The following is a 20113-nucleotide window of genomic DNA, read 5'->3' on the forward strand; positions in this document are numbered from 1 at the left end:
AGGATGAACTCAGGCTTTCTGAACCCAAAGCCTGTGTTCTTAACCCTGCACATACCCAGATAATCTCATAGAAAAGACAGAAAATGGAGTCAAAAGTAGTGAAATATGTGCAGAGAGAAAGATACAAAAAAAAAAAAAAAAAGAATACCAGGAGCTGGAGAAAGTATAGGAGAATCAGATACTGAACCTCATAAAAAGGCCAAGAAGACAGAGAAACAGACATTCGGAGAGAGGATGTGGTGTGAAGGGGTTGGGATCAAGGAGACATGACTTTGTAGGAGGTAAGGGAAGCCCACCAATCAAAGGAAGTTTTAAGGACAAAAACAAGTTCCCCATAGCTATGGGTGACAAGAAAAGCTATTTGCTCATTAATTATCTCAGTGAGATGGCAAGACTGAGGTCAGGTGGCAGCTGATGGCAAGTGTCGGGTAGATCCTCAGATCCAGATGGGCTCTGTGTCAATATCTGGGGGGAGGGGATCTTCAAATCCTACTTTATAATAATTAATTGGTGATTAAGGGAGAATGTCACAGCCCATACTTTAATTTCTGAAATAAACTTCTAATTGTTTCCAAGAACTGGTGACAGCTCATATCAAAGTCTGGCAGTGGCAGAACCCAGTGCATCAAATAACAGTGGTCTGTTCCTGTTGACTGTTCTGTGAGCCCTTGATGTTCTTGTCCCATATGGCAGGTGCTGTGGTGGGAGTGCTGCTTCATTTTAGTATTAATTGCCCAGAACAGTCAGTCTTTACATCCTCAATTTCTCCAAAGATTTAGATAAGAGTCTTCATTTTTCTGGTTGCATGGGAGAGACTCTCCTTCCATACTCCTTAAGTGCACTTGCTGCCAACTCCTACCAGCCCAGGCCTGGACCTATTGCCCATGCACCTGGCTTCAATTTTCTGACTCTGTCTTGCTTGAATCTGGATGCAACCTTGCTTTGACATCACGTCCAATGTTGGCCAGCACTGCAGCAAGGGTGGTGCGGTAAAGGTCATGAGTATGTTCCCCCTGGGCCAGGGTCTCTCACCTGTTGGGTCCCTCACACAGGACCATCAACAAACCTCTCCCATCTTCTCTGGGGCACAGGCCTGCAGCTGCTCTAAAAACACTATGGAAGGCATTATTGTGTAGCTTCCGCTGAGATGTGTTATTTAATAAAAGATGTTCTAGCCCTAGCCAGTTTGGCTCAGTGGATATAGTGTCAGCCTGCAGACCAAAGGGTCCAGCATTTGATTCTGGTCAAAGGCGCGTACCTTGGTTGCAGGCTCCTCCCTGGCCTGGACCCTGGTCAGGGCTCATGAAGGAGGCAGCCAATTGATCTCTTTCTCTCACATCAATATTTCTCTCTGTCTTACCCTCTCTCTCCCACTCTCCCTAAAAATCAATGGAAAAATATCCTTGGGTGAGGATTAACAAAAACAGAAAGAAAAAAAGAAATAATGTTTGAAATGAGTAATATCCTATCTAATAAAAGAGAAACATGGTAATTAGCCATACCTCCACTACCTTTCCCATTGGCTAATCAGGGCAATATGCAAATTAACTGCCAGCCAAGATGGTGGCCGGCAGCCAGGCAGCTTCAAGTGAACATGAGGCTTGCTTGCTTCAGTGATGGAGGACTCCAACGTTCCCCGCCTGCTGCTGTCGGCCTCTGAGCTTGCAGTTTGAAACATTGTAACAAATATAGAAGCTAAACAAAACCCCAGAAACTGGCTTTCAGCTAGCCAGGCTTCAGCCAGCAGAACCGCAACATTGTTTCAATTATAGAACCCAAACAAACTAGATACCTGCTTTCAGCAGGCGAGGCCTAAGAGCTGGAGCCAAGCCTCAGAGCTAAAGCTGGCCCAGAGTAAAAAAAAAAAAAAAAGAAAAAAAGGAGTGGTTGAGAGCTTTAGTAACCCACCAGCCTGAAAACAGCCCTCAGCCCCTCACCCAGACTGGCCAGTGGGGACCCCCACCCTGAAGGGTGTGTGACCAGCTGCAAACAGCCATCATCCCCTCAGCCAGATTGGCCAGGCACCCTAGTGGGGACCCCCACCCTGATCCAGGACACCCTTCAGGGCAAACCAGCTGGCCCCCACCCATGCACCAGGCCTCTATCCTATATAGTAAAAGGGTAATATGCCTCCCAGCACCGGGATCAGCGGAGCTGCAAGGCCTCCCGAACCCGGGATCAGCGTGACAGGGTGTGGGGCCACAACCTCCCTATCCGCCCTGTTCTGTTTGTGACAGGGGAAGGCACCCCAACCCCCGATCGGCCCTGCTCTGTGTGTGACAGGGTGCGGCGCCCCAACTCCCCTGATGGGCCCTGCTCTGTGCGTGACAGGGGGTGGCTCCGCAACCTCCCCATCGACCCTGCCTTGAGTGTGACAGGGGGCAGTGCTCCAACTCCCCAATCGGCCCTACCCTGAGCATGACTGAGGGTGGCATCGCAACCTCCCGATCCGCCCTGCTCTGTGCATGACAGGGGGTGATGCCCCAACTCCCCAATCGGCCCTACTCTGAGCCCTACCAGAGACTGCACCTAGGGATTGGGCCTGTCCTCTGCCACCAGGGAGCAGGCCTAAGCCAGCAGGTCATTATCTCCCGAGGGGTCCCAGACTGCGAGAGGGCACAGGCCGGGCTGAGGTACCCCTCTTCCCCCCGAGTGCACAAATTTTTGTGCACCGGGCCTCTAGTATTTTTATAAAAGAAAAAAAAAACTTTCACAATGATTTTGAAAGCACCTTTATATGTTTAGAAAATCACATTTAGTAAAAAAAAAATTTAACATATAAGAATATGAAACATATAACAAGCATCAGCCCCTATTCTTAGCCATTCATCTATAAGTGCAGCTGGTGTGATCAGGAATGTTGAGAGGAAGGAATCATGATGAGCAATTTGCAGAGATGGGATTCAGTGTGTGTGTGTGTGTGTGTGTGTGAGGGGTATAGTGTGTGGGGAGATGGGGTAATGATATTATAACCCAAATTATGCAATAAACTAACAATAAATGTATCTAAGAGTCTGACCCAGCAGGGATGGTTGACTGTGACATGAACCAGTGAGGGAAGGGCTGTGTCACATTCGCTACCCAAGAGGAGACTCCAAGGAACAATGGATGTGGCACAAAACATGCGGCCTTGATTCTATATTAAAATTTTTGGAATTATTTTTAAATCCTCTTTACATAAGTTACTTTGCATAGAAAAATAGAAATAAATGACAAAATCTGAACTGCACTGAAAAAGTATTTATTCACACACTATTGAGGTTGGTGGAAACAGAGTGGATGGGTCGATGGAATCAATAATGAGCAGAGGAGGTTCACCATAGGGAAGGGGGGTGCACTGGCCCTGGGTGGTTTACTCAGGGACTCATTTCCTATCATTCCTGCTCTGCTCTGCCCTCTATCTCTGGCCACAGACCCCTGCAGCATTGCTTGCCAGCTCCCTTGCTACTGCTTCCTGGTGGATTCCTAACCTGGGAAACAACAGAAAAGAGTGGAGAGTGGGAGCAAGGGAGAAGCATGGTATTTCCCCATCAGCAGAACTTTGAAAATGACGGGAATGCTTAAGATGGAGAAAAGACAAAGAAAAAATTGATTAGAAGAGATGTTCACAGGCCACAGAAATTGTAAAGAAACAGAATAGAATAGGACAAAGTAGGAAACATAACAGATAATCAATAAACTGGAAAATCAGATGGGGTACTAAGGGCCACAACCAGAGGGAGATAGGGAGACCCTGGGACACATGTAAAGAGGAGCTCATTCCCATGCCCTACACACCTACAGTGCTTCACCCTAGACCCTGCTGGGCCTGGGTGGGCAATGATAAAATAATGTAAAAAATAAAGTATAAAGTGAGAAAAAATACATAAATAGAAAAAAATCATAAATAGAAAATATGGGGGAGACACAAAGAGAACTATGTCAAGAATGAGTAAGAGACAATGAATGAAGAACTGGTAGAGAGTGGAGTAGGTAGAGAGAGAGGACCAGGCATTGTCTGGTTTGAGAAGACACCACAAAGAAGGCACAAGGGGTGGTCCTAACCCCATTGAGAAGGAAAGATGTCCACAAAATAAAAATGGCCCTGAAATTCACTCAGATAAAAATAGGCCTCTCCTATGAGAAGTAGAAACAAAAACAAAAACCCACAGTTAAGAGAGGCCCCCAAAAAGACAGAGTTGAGCAGCAGGAAAGGACAGGGGTGGAAGAGCTTTCCTCTGCAGTGGGCTTACAGAGAAAAGAGCTTGTTGGTTGTAGTGTGGATGCTCATTCTATTATGAGAGACAAGTGGATTCTTCATTTATTACAAAATTGGAGCTACCCCACCATGGAAACCAAATTCATTTCTGCTCTGAACACTTGGTGGATATAAAGAACGAAAAGCCATTTTTTAATTCATGAGTTGAATGGGAGGCCCAAGAAAGAAGTGGCTGTGACCAGATATCTGACAGTATAGGTAAGGCTGACTGAAAGGATGTGTGATGTGAATCCCGGTCCCAGGCAAGGGTCTGGGACGAGTCATCAGGACCGAGGGATACAGTTCTGGTGGCCTTGTTTAGAGGTAGAAAGGGGAGGTAACCAGTGTCTTAAGTAGTGTGCTCATCAGAAAAATGTCCCCAGTAATTGAAAAAAACAAACAAAAGCAAAAATGGTTGGTTTAATATCAGAGAGACTATTTCTATGCAAGAGAAGAAAGTGATGGCTGTAGAAGAAAAGAAAGAAAAATAAAGAGTCAAGATATTCATTAGAAGAGAGAAAAATAATGCAGAACAGGAGAGATACAAAGACATACCATCACCAGACATAACTAGTGAAAATTATTTCACCCAATAGAAAAGTGAAGAAGTAAAATGAGAATGAAAGAAGAAGTAGAATGAGGGTGGGGATCAGAAATAGACTGAGGATGGAGAGAGGGAATAGAGTGAGGGTGGGGGTAAAAAGTGTGCTGCAGGATGGACAAAGCTGCCCTCTGCAAATGAACTTCTCCACCTTCTGGGTAGGATCTAGAGCAGGGGTGGGCAAACTTTTTGACTCGAGGGCCACAATGGGTTCTTAAACTGGACCGGAGGGCCGGAACAAAAGCATGGATGGAGTGTTTGTGTGAACTAATATAAATTCAAAGTAAACATCATTACATAAAAGGGTACGGTCTTTTTTTTTAATTTTTATTTTTTTAGTTTTATTCATTTCAAAGGGGCCGGATCCAGCCCGCTGGCCGTAGTTTGACCACGGCTGATCTAGAGGAACCTGCAGGTTACACACATTCGGGCACAGACCAGGGGGACCTGAGTTAACTTAGCTTCTAGATCTCCCTAGTGCTGTCATGAAGGGGTTTCCTGTCAGTGGGCTCCCTGGCCCCACCTTGAGACACTAACGGGTTTTTCTCCTCTATGCAGAGATCGATAGTGAGGACTCCAGAGAATCCAGTGATGGAGATGAGCCCCCAGAAGCTTTGTAGATGAAAAGGGCCACATGCTAACCTGACAAGCTCAGGGGAGGCCTGCATGGAGGTCTTGCAAACTCAGAGACCTAAAGGAACCACAAAGGATGATCTAAAATTAAACTTTAACTAAAAGCAGTTATGGTGGGCAGTTACATCCTAGGCCAGTATCTTCACTGACAAGGTCTGTGAGCCTTAACTGAGCCTATCTGTTTTTTTGCATCTATAATAACATACCCTTTTAAATGTCTGGGTAACTTGTAACTTCCCTTGGGGCACAACCTAATGTGCTGGGCACCAGGACAGATACCGACAAATTCCTTCATTATCATGTTAATTGTTCCTGCCTAAGTATGTGTCCATCATTTTACTTTTTATCCAATCCCAGGGGTTTCCCCCGCTTTGCTTTTTCCCACCTCTCTAGTCTATCACCAATGGATTTCATGTAACCCACCTACGTCCCTTTCCTTTGATTGCAATGTATATCTACAAATGTAACCCACCAATCTCTGGAGCATTATCTCAATTTGTTGAGGTTCTGCTTCCCGGCATATGTCGACAGTTTGGCTCAAATAAACTCACAAAAATTCTTTACAGGTTTCAATGGTTTTTATGTTGACAGCTTCCACCTCAGCATTGAAAAGGAAAATTGGTAAGGAGGTGAAAGCTCAAGGCTTGGTCTGCAGGAACCTGAGTTAAGAGCTACTGTTTCCTGAGGAATCAATTCTGAGTTTATTCTGTACCATGAACCCAAGAAGCCCTCTGCATAGAATGCTAAAAAGATATTAATATTAAGATTGCAGTCCTGAATGACAAGTATCCAGCATCAAATTTAGAGCTTCATTTTCCTCATGAATCTTTTCTGAGCATCTTCCATGTCTTCATTCTATTACTTCTAGGATACTGTTTACCTAAAAATAAAATGCTTTACAAAGTGAGAGGCAACAAGCACTTATTTGAGGTCAAAGGATTCAGGAAAGCACTTATTCAAGCAGAAGTGTAAATAGTGTTCTGATGAGGAGACAATCTCCAGGGATATTTATGAGAAAGGGAAGGGGACTATTTACATCAATAGAAGGAAGGCATTTATATTGGTGAAGATGAGCTAATATAGTGATGCTAATTCTAAGCAATGTTTTAATTTTCAGCCTGGTAGTCATCAGTCCCAAAGTCATGTCTGCTTCTTGTTAAAATTGAAAACAATTCTTTGGGATGTAATGTCATTGTGGGTCCAGTCCCAAGGGTATTTTGCCCTGTTTTAACAGTGTCAATGTTTGAGGCATAAGACATGCAATGCGGTTCTTCTGGGATGACAGCTCCAACTCCATTTATTTTATTTTCAAATTACCAAAAATTGTGTTTATTTGGGAACAGTAGAGAAACTGCTATTTGGGGTAGATTGTAGCAAGCTAAAGGCTAGTCCACTGAGGTTTTGGGGCAGGCATTATTTATGGACAGGAAGTACAAAGAGGGGGTAGGGAGTTCAGCTAGAATCCAAGCAGTAAGATCATTGGCTGCAGAATGGGGAGAAATTCTTGGTTGATTTTTATCAGTTGAGTGGTAAGTTTTGGTTTTCTGTCAATAAGGCATTTACCAGAAATCAGTCTTTCAGTCCTTAAGTTTCATTTTACTGAGGATGCATGCATGAGATTCTTTAATTGATATCCTTTTTTTTAGGTTCCATTTTAGGTTGAAATACTTTTATTTTTTTTAAATTTAATCTTTATTGTTCAGATTATTACAGTTGTTCCTCTTTTTCCCCCCCAAAAGCTCCCCTCCAACCAATTCCCACCCCACCCTCTGCCCTTACCCACCCTCCCACTGTCCTCATCCATACCTGTATGATTTATGTTCAGTCTCTTCCCACACCTCCCACACCCCTTTCACCCCTGAGAATAGTCAGTCCACTCCCTTTCTATGTCCCTGATTCTATTATATCTTCTTAAAGGATACCTTCCAGCATTTCATATAATACTGGTTTGGTGATAATGAACTCCTTTAGCTTTTTCTTATCCGTGAAGCTCTTTATCTGACCTTCAATTCTGAATAATAGCTTTGCTGGGTAAAGTAATCCTGGTAGGTTCTTGTTATTCATCACGTTGAATATTTCTTGCCACTCCCTTCTGGCCTGCATAGTTTCTGTTGAGAAATCAGCTGACGGTCATATGGGTACTCCCTTGTAGGTAACTGATTGTTTTTCTCTTGCTGCTGTTAAGATTCTCTCTTTGTCTTTTGCTCTTGGCATTTTAATTATGATGCCTCTTGGTGTGGTCCTCCTTGGATTCCTTTTATTTGGGGTTCTCTGTGCATCCTGGACTTGTAAGTCTATTTCTTTCACCAGGTAGGAGAAGTTTTCTGTCATTATTTCTTCAAGTAGGTTTTCAATATCTTGCTCTCTCTCTTCTTCTGGCACCTCCATAATTCAGATGTTGGTACGCTTCAAGTTGTCCCAGATGCTCTTTACATTATCTTCATATTTTTGGATTCTTTTTTCATTTTGCTTTTCCGGTTGGGTGTTTTTTGCTTCTTCGTATTTCAAATCTTTGACTTGATTCTTGTGATCCTCTAGTCTGCTGTTGGAACTCTGTATAATATTCTTCATTTCAGTCAGTGTATGCTTAATTTCTAGTTGGTCCTTTTTCATAACCTCGAGGGTCTCACTAGATTTATTGAGGGTCTCACTAAATTTATCGGCGGTTTCTAGAAAATTCTTGAAAAACCTTAAAAGTGTGGTTTTGAACTCTATATCCAGTAGTTTGCTTTCCTCCATTTCTGTCATTTGTGACTCGTTTCTTTGTCTCCGCATTTTTTATTCTTCCCTGTGTTGATAGAGTGGCTTTCTGAGCTAGGTGTCCTATAGGGCCCAGTGGCTCAGCCTTCCCAGTTACCTGAGGTGGACACTCTTGGTGCAACACTTTGTGTGCTTTGTGCACAGTCTTGTTGCAGTTAAGCCTTGATTGTTGTAGGTATCACTGGGAGGAAGTGACCTCCAGGCCAATTGGCTGTGAGAATCAGCTGTGTCTACAGTGGGAGAACTTCTGTGCTGGAGACACCTTTAAGGGGCAAGACTTGCTTCAGTGAGGCTTTGGTGCTCACTGAGTCTGCCCCCTGAGTGTGTCCCTTATGGATCTGAGGAGTTGTAATCTGGATGGTCCCACTCTGACCACTGGGTACACTGGCTCTTGGATCTCTAAGGAGGTGCTAATTTAGCCTCTGCTTGAGGTTACCCAGCAGGAGCTCTGGAGAGATCTGCAGGTTCCTCTTCTTTGTTTGGGGTTTGGAGGTGCCCAGATGAGGCCCAGCTGTGAAGCAATGCAAGCTGCTGTGGGGCCTTGGTCCTTCTTCTGGATGTTCTGGGTCTCTCTGACCCAGCTGCAGTTTGTTAGGTAATTTTCAGATTGCAAAGGGCCAGGCCTTTCATATGCAAAAGCATCCGAGCACAGCTTGGGTGGGGCGGGGTCTCAGGGAATCAACAGGGTGGAGCAAGCAGCTATGGCTGATCCTCAGCCCTGCCCTAAGAGGCCCCGCGTCTCAGTGTCCCACAGTAATTGCTGCAAGCACCTCTGAGAGAAAGTCGCCCTCGAGTTCCAAGTTCTGCCCGCTGCCAGACAGTCCAGTTTCTCCCCATATGAGTCTGGGTTCCCAGGGACTCGCCCAGAACTGCAGTCAGGGCCGTCGAGAGCTTGTGTCTCCCTCCCAATTGAAAAAGAAAACTGAGTCCCCAGTTGCCAGCCCTTTCCGCCTGGGCCTCCGTACCTCTGCACTTTACTTCCACACCTCCTCTGAGTCTCAGTGTGCTTTTTTATTTCCTTCTAGTTGTAGAATTTCCACTCAGCCAGCCTTCCTATGGTTCTGGATGATGTCCGTTTGTCTTTAGTTGTATTTTTGAAGTGGTTGTGCAAAGCAGCAATTTCCAGTGTTTACCTATGCCACCATCTTGGTTTCTCCTCCAACTCCATTTTAAAGTGGTTCCATCCTATATAATAAAGAGGTAATATGCAAATTAACCCTCACACTGTCATGCCATCACAAGATGACTGTGCCCACAGCTAAGGCCTGGTTCCCGTAACACAAGATGGCTGCGCCCATAATGGAGGCAGGGTTCCCTTAATGAGCCATAATGAGTGATCAGCAGGGACCTGAGGCTGTGTGGCGCTGGGCCAGGGTGGGGGACCTGAGGTGGCGTCCCCCGCCCAGCGGGGCTTGACAGGGCACCTCAGCCCACACCCCAACCCAGTGGGGCTTGACGGGGGACCTCAAGGCATACCCCATGCCCTGGTTGGGCTTGACAGGGGATCTGAGGCTGCACCCGCCACTTGGCACTGGGCCAGGGGACCTGAGGGTGTGCCCCCAGCCTGGTGGGGCTTCACAGGAATGGTGCCAGCCTGGTCTGGATCTCGCCCAATGGGGGCGGGGCTGGCCAGGTCTGGGTCTCGCGCAATTTTGAGAGACTTGACTCTGGGTCCTGCGCACACCCCAGACTCTGACAAGAGGAAGATTTTCATATACATTTTACTAATTTTCTTTCATCTCTGACACTTCTATTATAGGGAAAAGGCAAATAGCAATATTAAAATATTTCCTCGAATTAATTTCCTTTTAATGTGCATGAATTTCATGCACTGGGCCACTAGTTTATATACAATTTTACAAATTTCCCTTTTGTTTTTGGGTTTTTTTGTTTTTTGTTTTTTAGAGTTTTTATTTTATTTATTTTTTAAATTTAAATTCTTTATTGTTGAAAGTTTTACATATATCTCCTGTTTCCCCCTTTCACCTCTCCCCAGCTGCTCCCACCCTGAAGCACATGCCTTCACCCCCCTACTGTCTGTGTTCATTGGTTATGCTTAGATGCATGCACACAAGTCCTTTGGTTGATCTCTTAACACCCCTTTCATCCTCCCCAGTCTTCCCTCTGAGGTTTGACAGTCTGTCCTATGTTTCTATGTCTCTGGATCTATTTTTGTTCATTGTTTACATTGTTCATTATATTCCACAAATGAGTGAGATCATGTGATACTTGCCTTCTCTGACTGGCTTATTTTGCTTAGCATAATGCTCTCCATGTCCATTCATGCTGTTGCAGATGGTAATAGTTCTTTCTTTTTTATAGCAGCATAGTATTCCATTGTGTAGATTACCACAGTTTTTTAATGCACTCATCTGATGTTGGACACTTAAGCTGTTTTTAAATCTTAGCTATTGTAAATTGTGCTGCTATGAACATAGGGGTGCATATATTCTTCCAAATTTTCCCTTTTGATCAAGAATTTTCCTTGAGAGAATCACTGGTTAATTACCAGAAAGCAGCACTGATCAATTAGGGTGGGGGGGGGGGGGGCGCGGGATGGAAGGGTAAGAGATCAACCAAAGGACTTGTATGCATGCATATAAGCATAACCAATGGACATAAGACACTGGGGTGTAGGGGAGGCCAGGGGATTGTCAAGGGTGGGGGAAAAAAAGGAGACATATGTAACACTCTTTGTAATAATTTAAGCAATAAAAAAATTATTTAAAAAAAAGCATCATTGATTTTCCATTGTCAGATGTATTAGTTTGGGAATGTTATGCTATTTTTGGTTCCTCATCACCAGGAAAACTCATTTCCAGAATTGCATGTCCCACATAAGAGAGTGCTTTTCTCTTTTCTTGGGAGCCTTAGGCCACATTTAAGCAACAAGAGCACCAGAACAGAGGAAAACTTTGCTGTCATGTTTCTTTAGGGGAAAAATCTGTAGTTCCTTGGAAGAAGGCTCTGGAGATGACAACAACAACAAAAATATATAATGTACAGTGTAGCTTCAGGACAAAGTGATAGTTTTTTCCAGATTAAGTTTGAATGAGAACTTAACAAGAAGGTGAAAAATGCCATGCTCATACACTTCAGGTAGAAATGGCCATTCAAGACTTTCATAGAATGTACATTAGGTTACACATAACTATCCAGGCCTTTAGATTATCTGATGGTCTGGGAATTTTGACCCACCAATCCTCGGTACATTATATCCATTGGGTTTACTGAAGATAAATTATTCTTTTACCTATTCAGTGACTACTTTAAATAGCAGTGTCTCTAACATTCTCTATGTGTCTAGAGTTACTCAATCTTCAGTACCTAAAAGAGCTGGCAACTTCCAACCCATAGGTTCTATCTTTATCCATGGGTACAACACTTTGCATCAACAAGGTTCAGTTGCCCCTATATTTTGTGTCTCCTTGATGAAGAATCAAAGTGACCCAAAGTGTCAGATCTCAGGACCCATTACTACCTCAGTGGATCCTCTGTGCCTCCCAGAACTTCCCTTACTGATGGAGCTCCCAGTTTCTCAAAACTTCAGTGTAACTCTTGGCACCACAAGACAGCTTCCTGTCTCTTGATGACAGCCACTTACCTTTCTGGTGACAGCTGCTGTCTTGTCAAACTGTCTGAAATACTCAGCCAGAACTATTATTGGTTTTATGCTAGTATTTGCTAAAGAGATAACAAGTAATCTATTTTTCTACATGGAATAATACTCATTTATTTACTCATTCACTATACAGTAATTGAGTGTGTAAAACATGCCCAATGTTTATTAAAGAAGATTTAAATAATATCCCTGACCTCAAGAATTGTTTCAACTTCATTGTTTACCATGGAGGAATAACTAATGGGAAGCAGGGTATTCCAGGATCTCCAAAGAGGCAGGCAGTGACATGTCGACTTCCAAGGTCATTTTCCAATGGATCATCCTTGTCTATGACCTCTCTGCACCAGGTGGAGATAAAATCTGAGACTGCATGAAGGGAATAAGGCCAAGTTATTCTATTGAACAAACAAGAGCAAGTAAGTGTTGTACCCAGTATTCAGTTTCCTGTGAAAAGTTGGCCATGTTTTCATCTTGGGATTATGATGGAAGGAAAACGATGGTGAACTTCTAGAAGAAGAATTGAAATACAAAGGACCTTGGATTCATTTTATCTTAGGGTGTTAGACCCAGTCTCAATGTTAGACCCAGTCTCAATCTCCATTAAGTACATGATTCAGGATTCTCTGGAACACTGAACAGGAGCTGTTGGAAAGATAATCCTTGAGCCTTGAACTTTCTCATTTATGGCCATTTTTAAAAGAAATGACAAGAATTCTGATTCCCCCAAGATAAAATTTTTCACCCTAAATCCCAGAGTGACTTTCCATCTTTTATTAGTTTCTGCATGAAGAGAAATAACATAGCTGTTTTGCAAATTACTTTGCCCATTTGTTTAAAGATGAACATTTCTGATCTTTGTGAGTTGCTAACCAAGATATAATACAAACTTTGAAAAACAAGACACTTTTCTCTGTGTATTGAGGTGGAACCATTCATTCGGGTCTTAGCATCCCTGGATTCTACAGAGATGTATTCTCAGGTTTGTGGTCAAAGGTGAATATTTTATGAAATGGAAGCACCAGGAAAGAACATGTAAATTTAGTGAGTGTGTGGACATTATTTTGCCTGGATGAGTTTGAGGTGTGCTTTAAGGGCCCAGGAGGAGATACTGGGTGAGCATAGGGATGTGCACAAATGCATAAGACAGGCTGGACATTTGGGAGCTGGAGACATAGTGATGTAACTGCAACTTTGAGAGTGATTTAATCATCTGGGTCCAACCAAATAGCCAAAGATTGAAACCTATGATGTTCTGTCTAAATGTTAGAGGAGGAGAAGGACAGGAAAGGAAACAGATACAGCAGTGAAGCTGATGAAATAAATCCAGGAGAGTGATGGTACTGACCACACGTGTTTGGAGAAAGGAGAAATGGTCATGGCAGAGAAAGGTGGACACTGTCATCCCTACCTCTTCCTGCTCCTCAATGGACCACATTCCCTCCACCCAGCACTCATCAATGGGGGGCCAGTCCCCAAGCTAGTCTCATTTGTGTCACTCAGATGGTCACAAGAGGAAAGGAATTTCTCCAATAGACAATGGGATAGACAGGATGTTTCTATCTGGGTTAGAATAACCCCCAAGTTATTCTCAAACTGCCTGGATTCTCTCAGAAGGCAGAAGCAGGTAAGCAACCAGGAGCAAATATAGTTCCTAACAGTTCCTGATTCATATGTAAATGCTGATTCTTATTTAAAAGAAAGAATAAAGTGGTTTTCTATTTTAATCATCTTCTTTTCATCCCATTGATAAAGAAGGGATGTACCAGACAGTTTGGAGGACAGCAAGTAATGGTATGTGTCACTGGACAGGTGGATTGACAGGTGTGTATGAGTTACATATACGCCCAGATGCAGGCCTCTCCAAGGTTGCCCTCATGAACAGAGGCAGCAACCACAGGCTGTGGGGGGTGAGGTGGCACCCTGATTTCCCTGGGAGGTTTGAACAATTCTGTGGGTGGCAGGGCACTGAAACCTATTACTCCAGGATGGGCAGGATACACAGAAAGCTCCCCTGGAAAAGGTCAGACAGGTAAACAATGCTCCTTGCCAGGGGACCAGGTGTAAACCTGTTTATCTTGGAATATCAGGTTTCACTGCCCTGTCAGCCACAGAAGCTCTGGTTTTACAGCAAAACCTTTCCTAATCACAAAGGCCACTCCTCCTGAACTTCACCACAGACCAAGAGTTCCTTTTCTGAAACCTCCATTCCATGTAGTTGGTCACAGCTCAGGGAGAAGCACATAACTGTCTGTGCAGGTTCCTACAAAGGCAATCAGTTCCAGATTCCCACAGCGCTGGTCTTCATGGTCTCACTGGGGATACAGACATTGTTTTATCTTCTAGCTAAAAAAAAAACACAGAGAAATGCAAGATCTGCTGGGAAGAAGGAAAGCTCTTCAACTGCAGTCGTTTTTTCAGCTTCTTTCATGAGGACTGTCACAGCCCACCTGTGGATCCTAAGAGGTTTGTGAGATGCACACCCCTCTCCTTCTATGGACCTTCTTCCTGCCATGCACACTCCCAATTCAGAGTCTCTCCTTGTCTTCTGATGGGGAAAGAGCAGAGTCAGGGGTACAGGGTCCAGAAGTATGAAGCTGGGAGCTGTTTAAAGATAGTCAACAGGAGGGTAATGTTCCCCTCTCTCCCCAGGGAGGGTGAGACTAGTGGCTGGGTCCTTTGCCTACATATCACTACTGTCCTTTTCAGAACTTTCCCACCTCAGACTCCTGTTCACAGGAGAGCAAATGCTAGTTGTTTGTGTTCTGTGCTTATTTATAAAAGGCAGGAAACAAGGACACTTTTCTTCATGTTGCCATGTTCTCAACAGGCTAATAGAGGCACAAGGCCCCCAGAGATTAAGGCCCACTCTTTGATACTCTGGCTTGGTGGGCAGGGCTCCTTCTGCTCCCAGCAGCTCTTAAAGGGAAAGGGGAGCCCATCACTCACCCAGACACCATCTTCCACCCAATAAACTGCTGCTTCTACTCTAGGGAGCAGGATTTTCACATGAGAGTCCTGGAGAATCTGGGAGGTGACCCCTCATTCTCTGGTTGTGCCTATCAGCCATTCCTGAAAGGAGGTCAGTGGCAGCCATGGGAACAGAGGTGTTTCTGGGGCTTGCCTTGCTTACTTACACCTGACTTCACAGGATCCATTGGAAATGTACCTCCTGCACAATAGAAATGTCTTCAAGAAGTCAGCAGTGTTACAGTGAATCTGAGGTCCTGGAGAGACAGATCGGGCCGGAAGAGAAGTCAGTGAGTTGAATTTAACCCAAGACATCTCCTTTCAGCTCACATAAGAAAAGTCATAGGTGAGGGCAAGGGTTTCAAAGGGTTCTTTCTCTTCTGACCATGCCTCAACCACACTGAAAACTCACCAGAACCTGCTTACAGAAAAAAAAGAAAGAAAAAACTTAGCTATTCCATGTTAGGAGCAATCCCTGTTCGGGGAAACTTCCAGAAGATTACTGTGGTCATGCATCTGTCTGGGCATGCATATGGGCTCATTCTCTCCAAGCTGCTTTTCATTCATAGTCTCCTTCTTTTGCAGAAATGTGAATTCCTACTCCTAAAGGTCTATTACCATTTAGAGAGCAACATTTTTCTGAATATTCCACACGAACATTATGTGAGTAACAACAAACCATGATTACAAGCTTCAGTAATGTTACCCCACCTTGACATGTTCACTGTGGGATCTGTGTTATGAAGCCCATGGGAGGGAGAGCATGCAAGCTGTCTTTTCATTTACCTTGTATTTCTTCTGGATTTTATGGGAATCTACAGAAGCAGACATTGAACTGTGTCTGTAATGCTCCTATTGGTATATTTTCCCCCAGATTCAAAAGGCTTCTCAATGCCTAGAGAAACTTAGGACATTGGACAAAATCAAGAAGAGTTGAATTGAGGGATGTTACCTCCAAGTGGAGGAGTTTGTGTTGGACATGGATTCTATTTTTGAGGACCCCAGGGTAAGTGGCTCTCCCTGCTTCCATTTCATTTTCTTTCCATTAAGTCACTCTGCCCACATTTCCTGGTGCTAGAAAATTATTTTAAAGATTCCCTCACCCTTGGCAAGCCTAAACAGCAAGGATTCACGAAGTGACTGGGTTTTTTAATTGAGGATTTAAGCTCACCAGAGAGAGTAACAATGAATAAGGAGTTATGCCTGCAACCAGACTCCAGGCTCCTGAGAGCTCATTACTCTCCTCAAAGGTGACCATTGAGGACAGTGGTGTCCTCCCTGTTCCAAACCTAAGGAGAAAATTGCTTCCTAAAGTCATGTTATCCTTCTTAAATCTCCCGAAATATACTCAATCAGACCTCTCAGAGTCCCCAAACTGCAGATTTCTTTGCATGTAAATGAACCATATAACATATCACCGGAGGGGAATAGAAGTGGCCACCTACAAGGAGGATCACTGATTGTACTTCTGTAAAGTTTGATTGTCACTAAGACCTTAGATTGCTTTCGAACTCTCACTGAGAGAAACAACCCAAAGCCAACGACTGAGAGTCCTCAGAGTAGTAATAATTCTGGGTTTCTGTCTAGATAGCAAGGTGTAATCACACTCATTGGAAAGAAAAATTACTCTTAGCTGCTTGAGTTCCTAACTTAACCTGGTTAATGTAACTTAGGTGTTTAAGACAAGAGTCCAGAACTTTTCAAATGTAAGTTGTCTAATGACACTGATATTGAGTGTCATTATATTTGTCTGTGTGTTGCTTTTTTCCCCCCAGCCCAACGCCTCAGACTTAACAGAGGAGGAATTTAAGAAGAATTTCCAAGACGTCTTTGCTATCCAGAAAACAAATCAGAACAGTTCACTGGTGTAGTGGATGCTGTTGATACCCTGGAAAATCCTGCTTTCAGGCAGATTTCTCATCCCCCAGCTACTATGAGTGTTGGTTGCTGATGCCACTGCTCCCCAATGTAATGCTTTGGGCCAAATGGAGCCAGAGTCACTTGAAGGTTACATTTCTTTGTGCTGGGGGTTCGTTTCCAGCACCAAGTCTGAACTTACCATGTGAAGTGATTCATGTTCCTGTGCTCTGACCACATCCTTGCTTAGCAGTTCTCACTGTGGTATCCTGCTTCCCTTATCCCTCCTCCTCATGAGGGAATTCTCACAATAAATCACTTAATGAAGAATCTTTATCTCAGCCTTTGCTTTTAGGGAACCCAACATCACATAATAATCTTAGCAAGCCAGCCCTAAGCATGGAGTTCTGAGTTGGATCAGTGTCTAGCCAGATGATAACAGGTAGAATATTGATAATCCATGGGGTACTAAAACAGTGCCATTGCAAAAACATTCCCCTGTAGGAAACTGATTAGATATAGGGAAGAGGTGCTGATGCAATGGTCTAGCATTTACAAAGAAATAGAAACTATAAGAACTGTGTGATTAGATGGCTATTACTTCTTTAAAAACCTTTTTAAAATATACTTTTATTGATTTCAGAGAGAAAATGGGGAAAGGGAGAGATAGAATCATACATCAGCTGTACTCCCCCTACTGAGGATCAAGCCCACAACACAGGCATGTGCTCTGACTACAATCCAACGGTGACCTAGTTCATGGGTCAACACTCAACCACTGAGCAATACAGGCCTGGCTAGATGGATATTTCTAAGCTCCATTAAAGTGTTTAAAAGAGTGCATGACAGGCTCCTATATAGTAACTAGAGGCTCAGTGTACAAATTCGTGCACCGGTGGGTTCCTTGGGCCTGGCCTGCAGGATCAGGCTGAAACTGGCACCCCAAAACCCCTAAGGGGTCCATGATTGTGATACGGTGAAGGCCAGGCCAAGGGAACCCACGGTGTAGAATCAGGGCCAAGGAGAGATGAGGGGGGTTGGCAAACTGAGGAGGGACCCCAGGAGGGCTCCAGGGTGGGTCCAGCGCATCTCACTCCGTCCTGATCAGCCAGACCCCAGAAGCAAGCTAACCTATCTGATGGAGTGTCTGCTCCTTGGTGGTCAGTGCACATCATAACGAGTGGTTGAGTGGCCTTAGAATTTCATCAGCCTATTACACTTTGATTGGTTGAATGGCCAACTGGTGGACCAGACACTTAGAATATTGGGCTTTTATTATGTAGGATTACCACCTGCAACTGGAAGGTACACAATATGGAATTCTTGGTACAGGCCCTCATTTTAAGAATGACCAAATTCCTGCCCACCTTGAGTGTCTCAGTTGGTTGAGCATCCCCCTGTGCAGAGAAATATTTGTCAGTTCAATTCCCTGTTAAGGCACATACCTGAGCTATGGGTTTAATCCCGGGACAGGATTTGTATGGGAGGCAACTGATTGATGTTTCTCTCTCATATCTATGTTTCTCTCTGTCTGTCTTCCTCTGTCATGCCATGTGCTCAGGTTAGGATTTAAAAATAAAAAAAAGAAAGAATGACAGAACTTCAGAGAAGACTGAATTCTAAGCTCAGGGTGGCCTCTTGTGCCAAAGTCAAATCCCTGATAAAGAAAGCATGAAGCCACAAAACTCAAAGTGGCTTTCTGAGAACTCTGAACTCTACATCCTTCTGAATTCACTGTCCTGCAAAAGAGGCCCCTGCTCCTGTTGCTATACAGACCACTGCCCTGCCCACCATCTTGCTTGAACTAAGATTATGCAGAGTTATCTCAGCAAGACCAAACAAGGAATATACTAGATGAGCCTGCTAGCTGAAGAGAAAGTTTACTCCAACAGAGCCGCAGGTCTAACCCACATGTACTAACAGCAGCCAGGAGATTGTGTGTGGAAGTGAATCCTGGAAAAACTATGTTAGAATATAAAATATGGATGGGGGATGTTCATACAGGCACACTCTCCTGGGCCACAAAGCTTAATTAGCCTGGCAAGGTCCAAAGGCAATGATTCTAATATGCTTCCAGGTGGCTCTTAGAGGCTTGCTATAGCACAGTGCACACCAGATGAAGTGGAAGAAGAAATACAAGACTTTCCAGGGCTGATAATTTAAAGGGGGGGGATCCAAAGTCTTAAGGCAGTACAATGGCTCTACTCTCTAAAACTGGATATTCCATCCATCAGGTTACTATGTCCTCAGATGCCTCAGAGACACCACCTAACAAGGCAATAAGGAATGCACTGCTGAGACAGCAGCTGCATCCTTGAAATGCTCAGTCCAGACTGTCCTATATAGGTTGGAATAATGTAGGAATAATTTACAGAGCTGGATTCCCTAATAACAACTTCAGTGATAGGTCTCATGAATAACTGAAGCTAAGGTGCAGTATTAACTGATGAGTAATTTGTATAATGGGCAGCAAACTCAGAATTACAACCAGGGACCCTGGCCCATAGATGTCTAAGAAATTAGATACTATAAGACACTGTTCTTACAGGCAAGACACATGAGCAATTAACAAGGATATTGCTTTTTATATGTCATCAAAAAAGATTATAGATAATCAGATGCCTGAAGTGCTACTTCAATGAAAAGACAACATTCCTTGCCCACTTTCCAGACCTCAGCCTATTCTTGACCCAGAAGCTGTTGATGGCAGTTCTTATAAGAAAGGACTGTGCAATGTACACCATAGTAATTCCCTGAGTTCTTCACCAAAGGCACCTTTAGCTATTTATTCAAGTAACTATATGTGAGACAAAGAAAACTCACAGAAATTTTAAGTTATTGATACAGTATATGAGTTGATACCTTGGGAGCCAAGACACCATACTGGCCCCTCTTCGACTACATGGACATAAGGTCATGTGCATCCAACAGTGAGTCCACTCAATCCATAGAGCCACCCAGCATTCATTTCCCAAACACGGAACGTATAATCAGGACAAACAAATTGTTTTATTAACCATTCATTTCTTAACCTATGAAATAACAATGACTGTCCTAGGAAAGACCAAATGAAAGGCTCTGAAATAGAACTTTTACACAGTGAACACAGTAGGCTAAAAGCAGTATTGCATTTCTTAGGAAGGAGGGAATGACAGAAGTTGGTGCCACCGCAAAGATTTAAGGATGAAAGGGTTATAATCCCCTTTACATCTCCATGTTTTAGCCATCTGGTTTAGGAAAAAACTAGGTGCTTTCTGGCTACTAGATAACTACTAGAAACTTAAGCAAAGTTGGGGCTTATAGACTCAGCAATGAGACCTTAGTAGGCTGCATTCTTGCTTGTAGTGGTCCCTAAGGTGAGATCCCAAGTAGTAGCTCTGCCCTTCTGAGGACCATGCCAATGGTTCCATCTAGCCAGAGCTCAGTTGGGAGTTTT

At 43.8% G+C, this 20113-nt stretch overlaps 1 protein-coding gene across 1 annotated transcript in view; it reads left to right on the plus strand.

The window, feature by feature from the left end:
• Positions 1 to 16996, plus strand: part of LOC139015457 (nuclear body protein SP140-like protein) — a 28059-nt gene extending 11063 nt beyond the window's left edge. The window contains 6 exon segments of the mRNA XM_070423246.1: positions 5397 to 5454; positions 14200 to 14316; positions 15002 to 15110; positions 15406 to 15483; positions 15695 to 15826; positions 16596 to 16996. Of these exon segments, the coding sequence (XP_070279347.1) occupies positions 5397 to 5454; positions 14200 to 14316; positions 15002 to 15110; positions 15406 to 15483; positions 15695 to 15826; positions 16596 to 16691 (590 nt within the window). The 3' untranslated portion in view covers positions 16692 to 16996.
• The last annotated feature ends 3117 nt before the right edge of the window (positions 16997 to 20113 follow it).

This window comes from Myotis yumanensis, unplaced genomic scaffold, assembly GCF_028538775.1.
Source record: "Myotis yumanensis isolate MYYU_CA2020_CCGP unplaced genomic scaffold, mMyoYum1.0.hap1 SCAF_8, whole genome shotgun sequence".
Classification (NCBI taxonomy): domain Eukaryota; kingdom Metazoa; phylum Chordata; class Mammalia; order Chiroptera; family Vespertilionidae; genus Myotis; species Myotis yumanensis.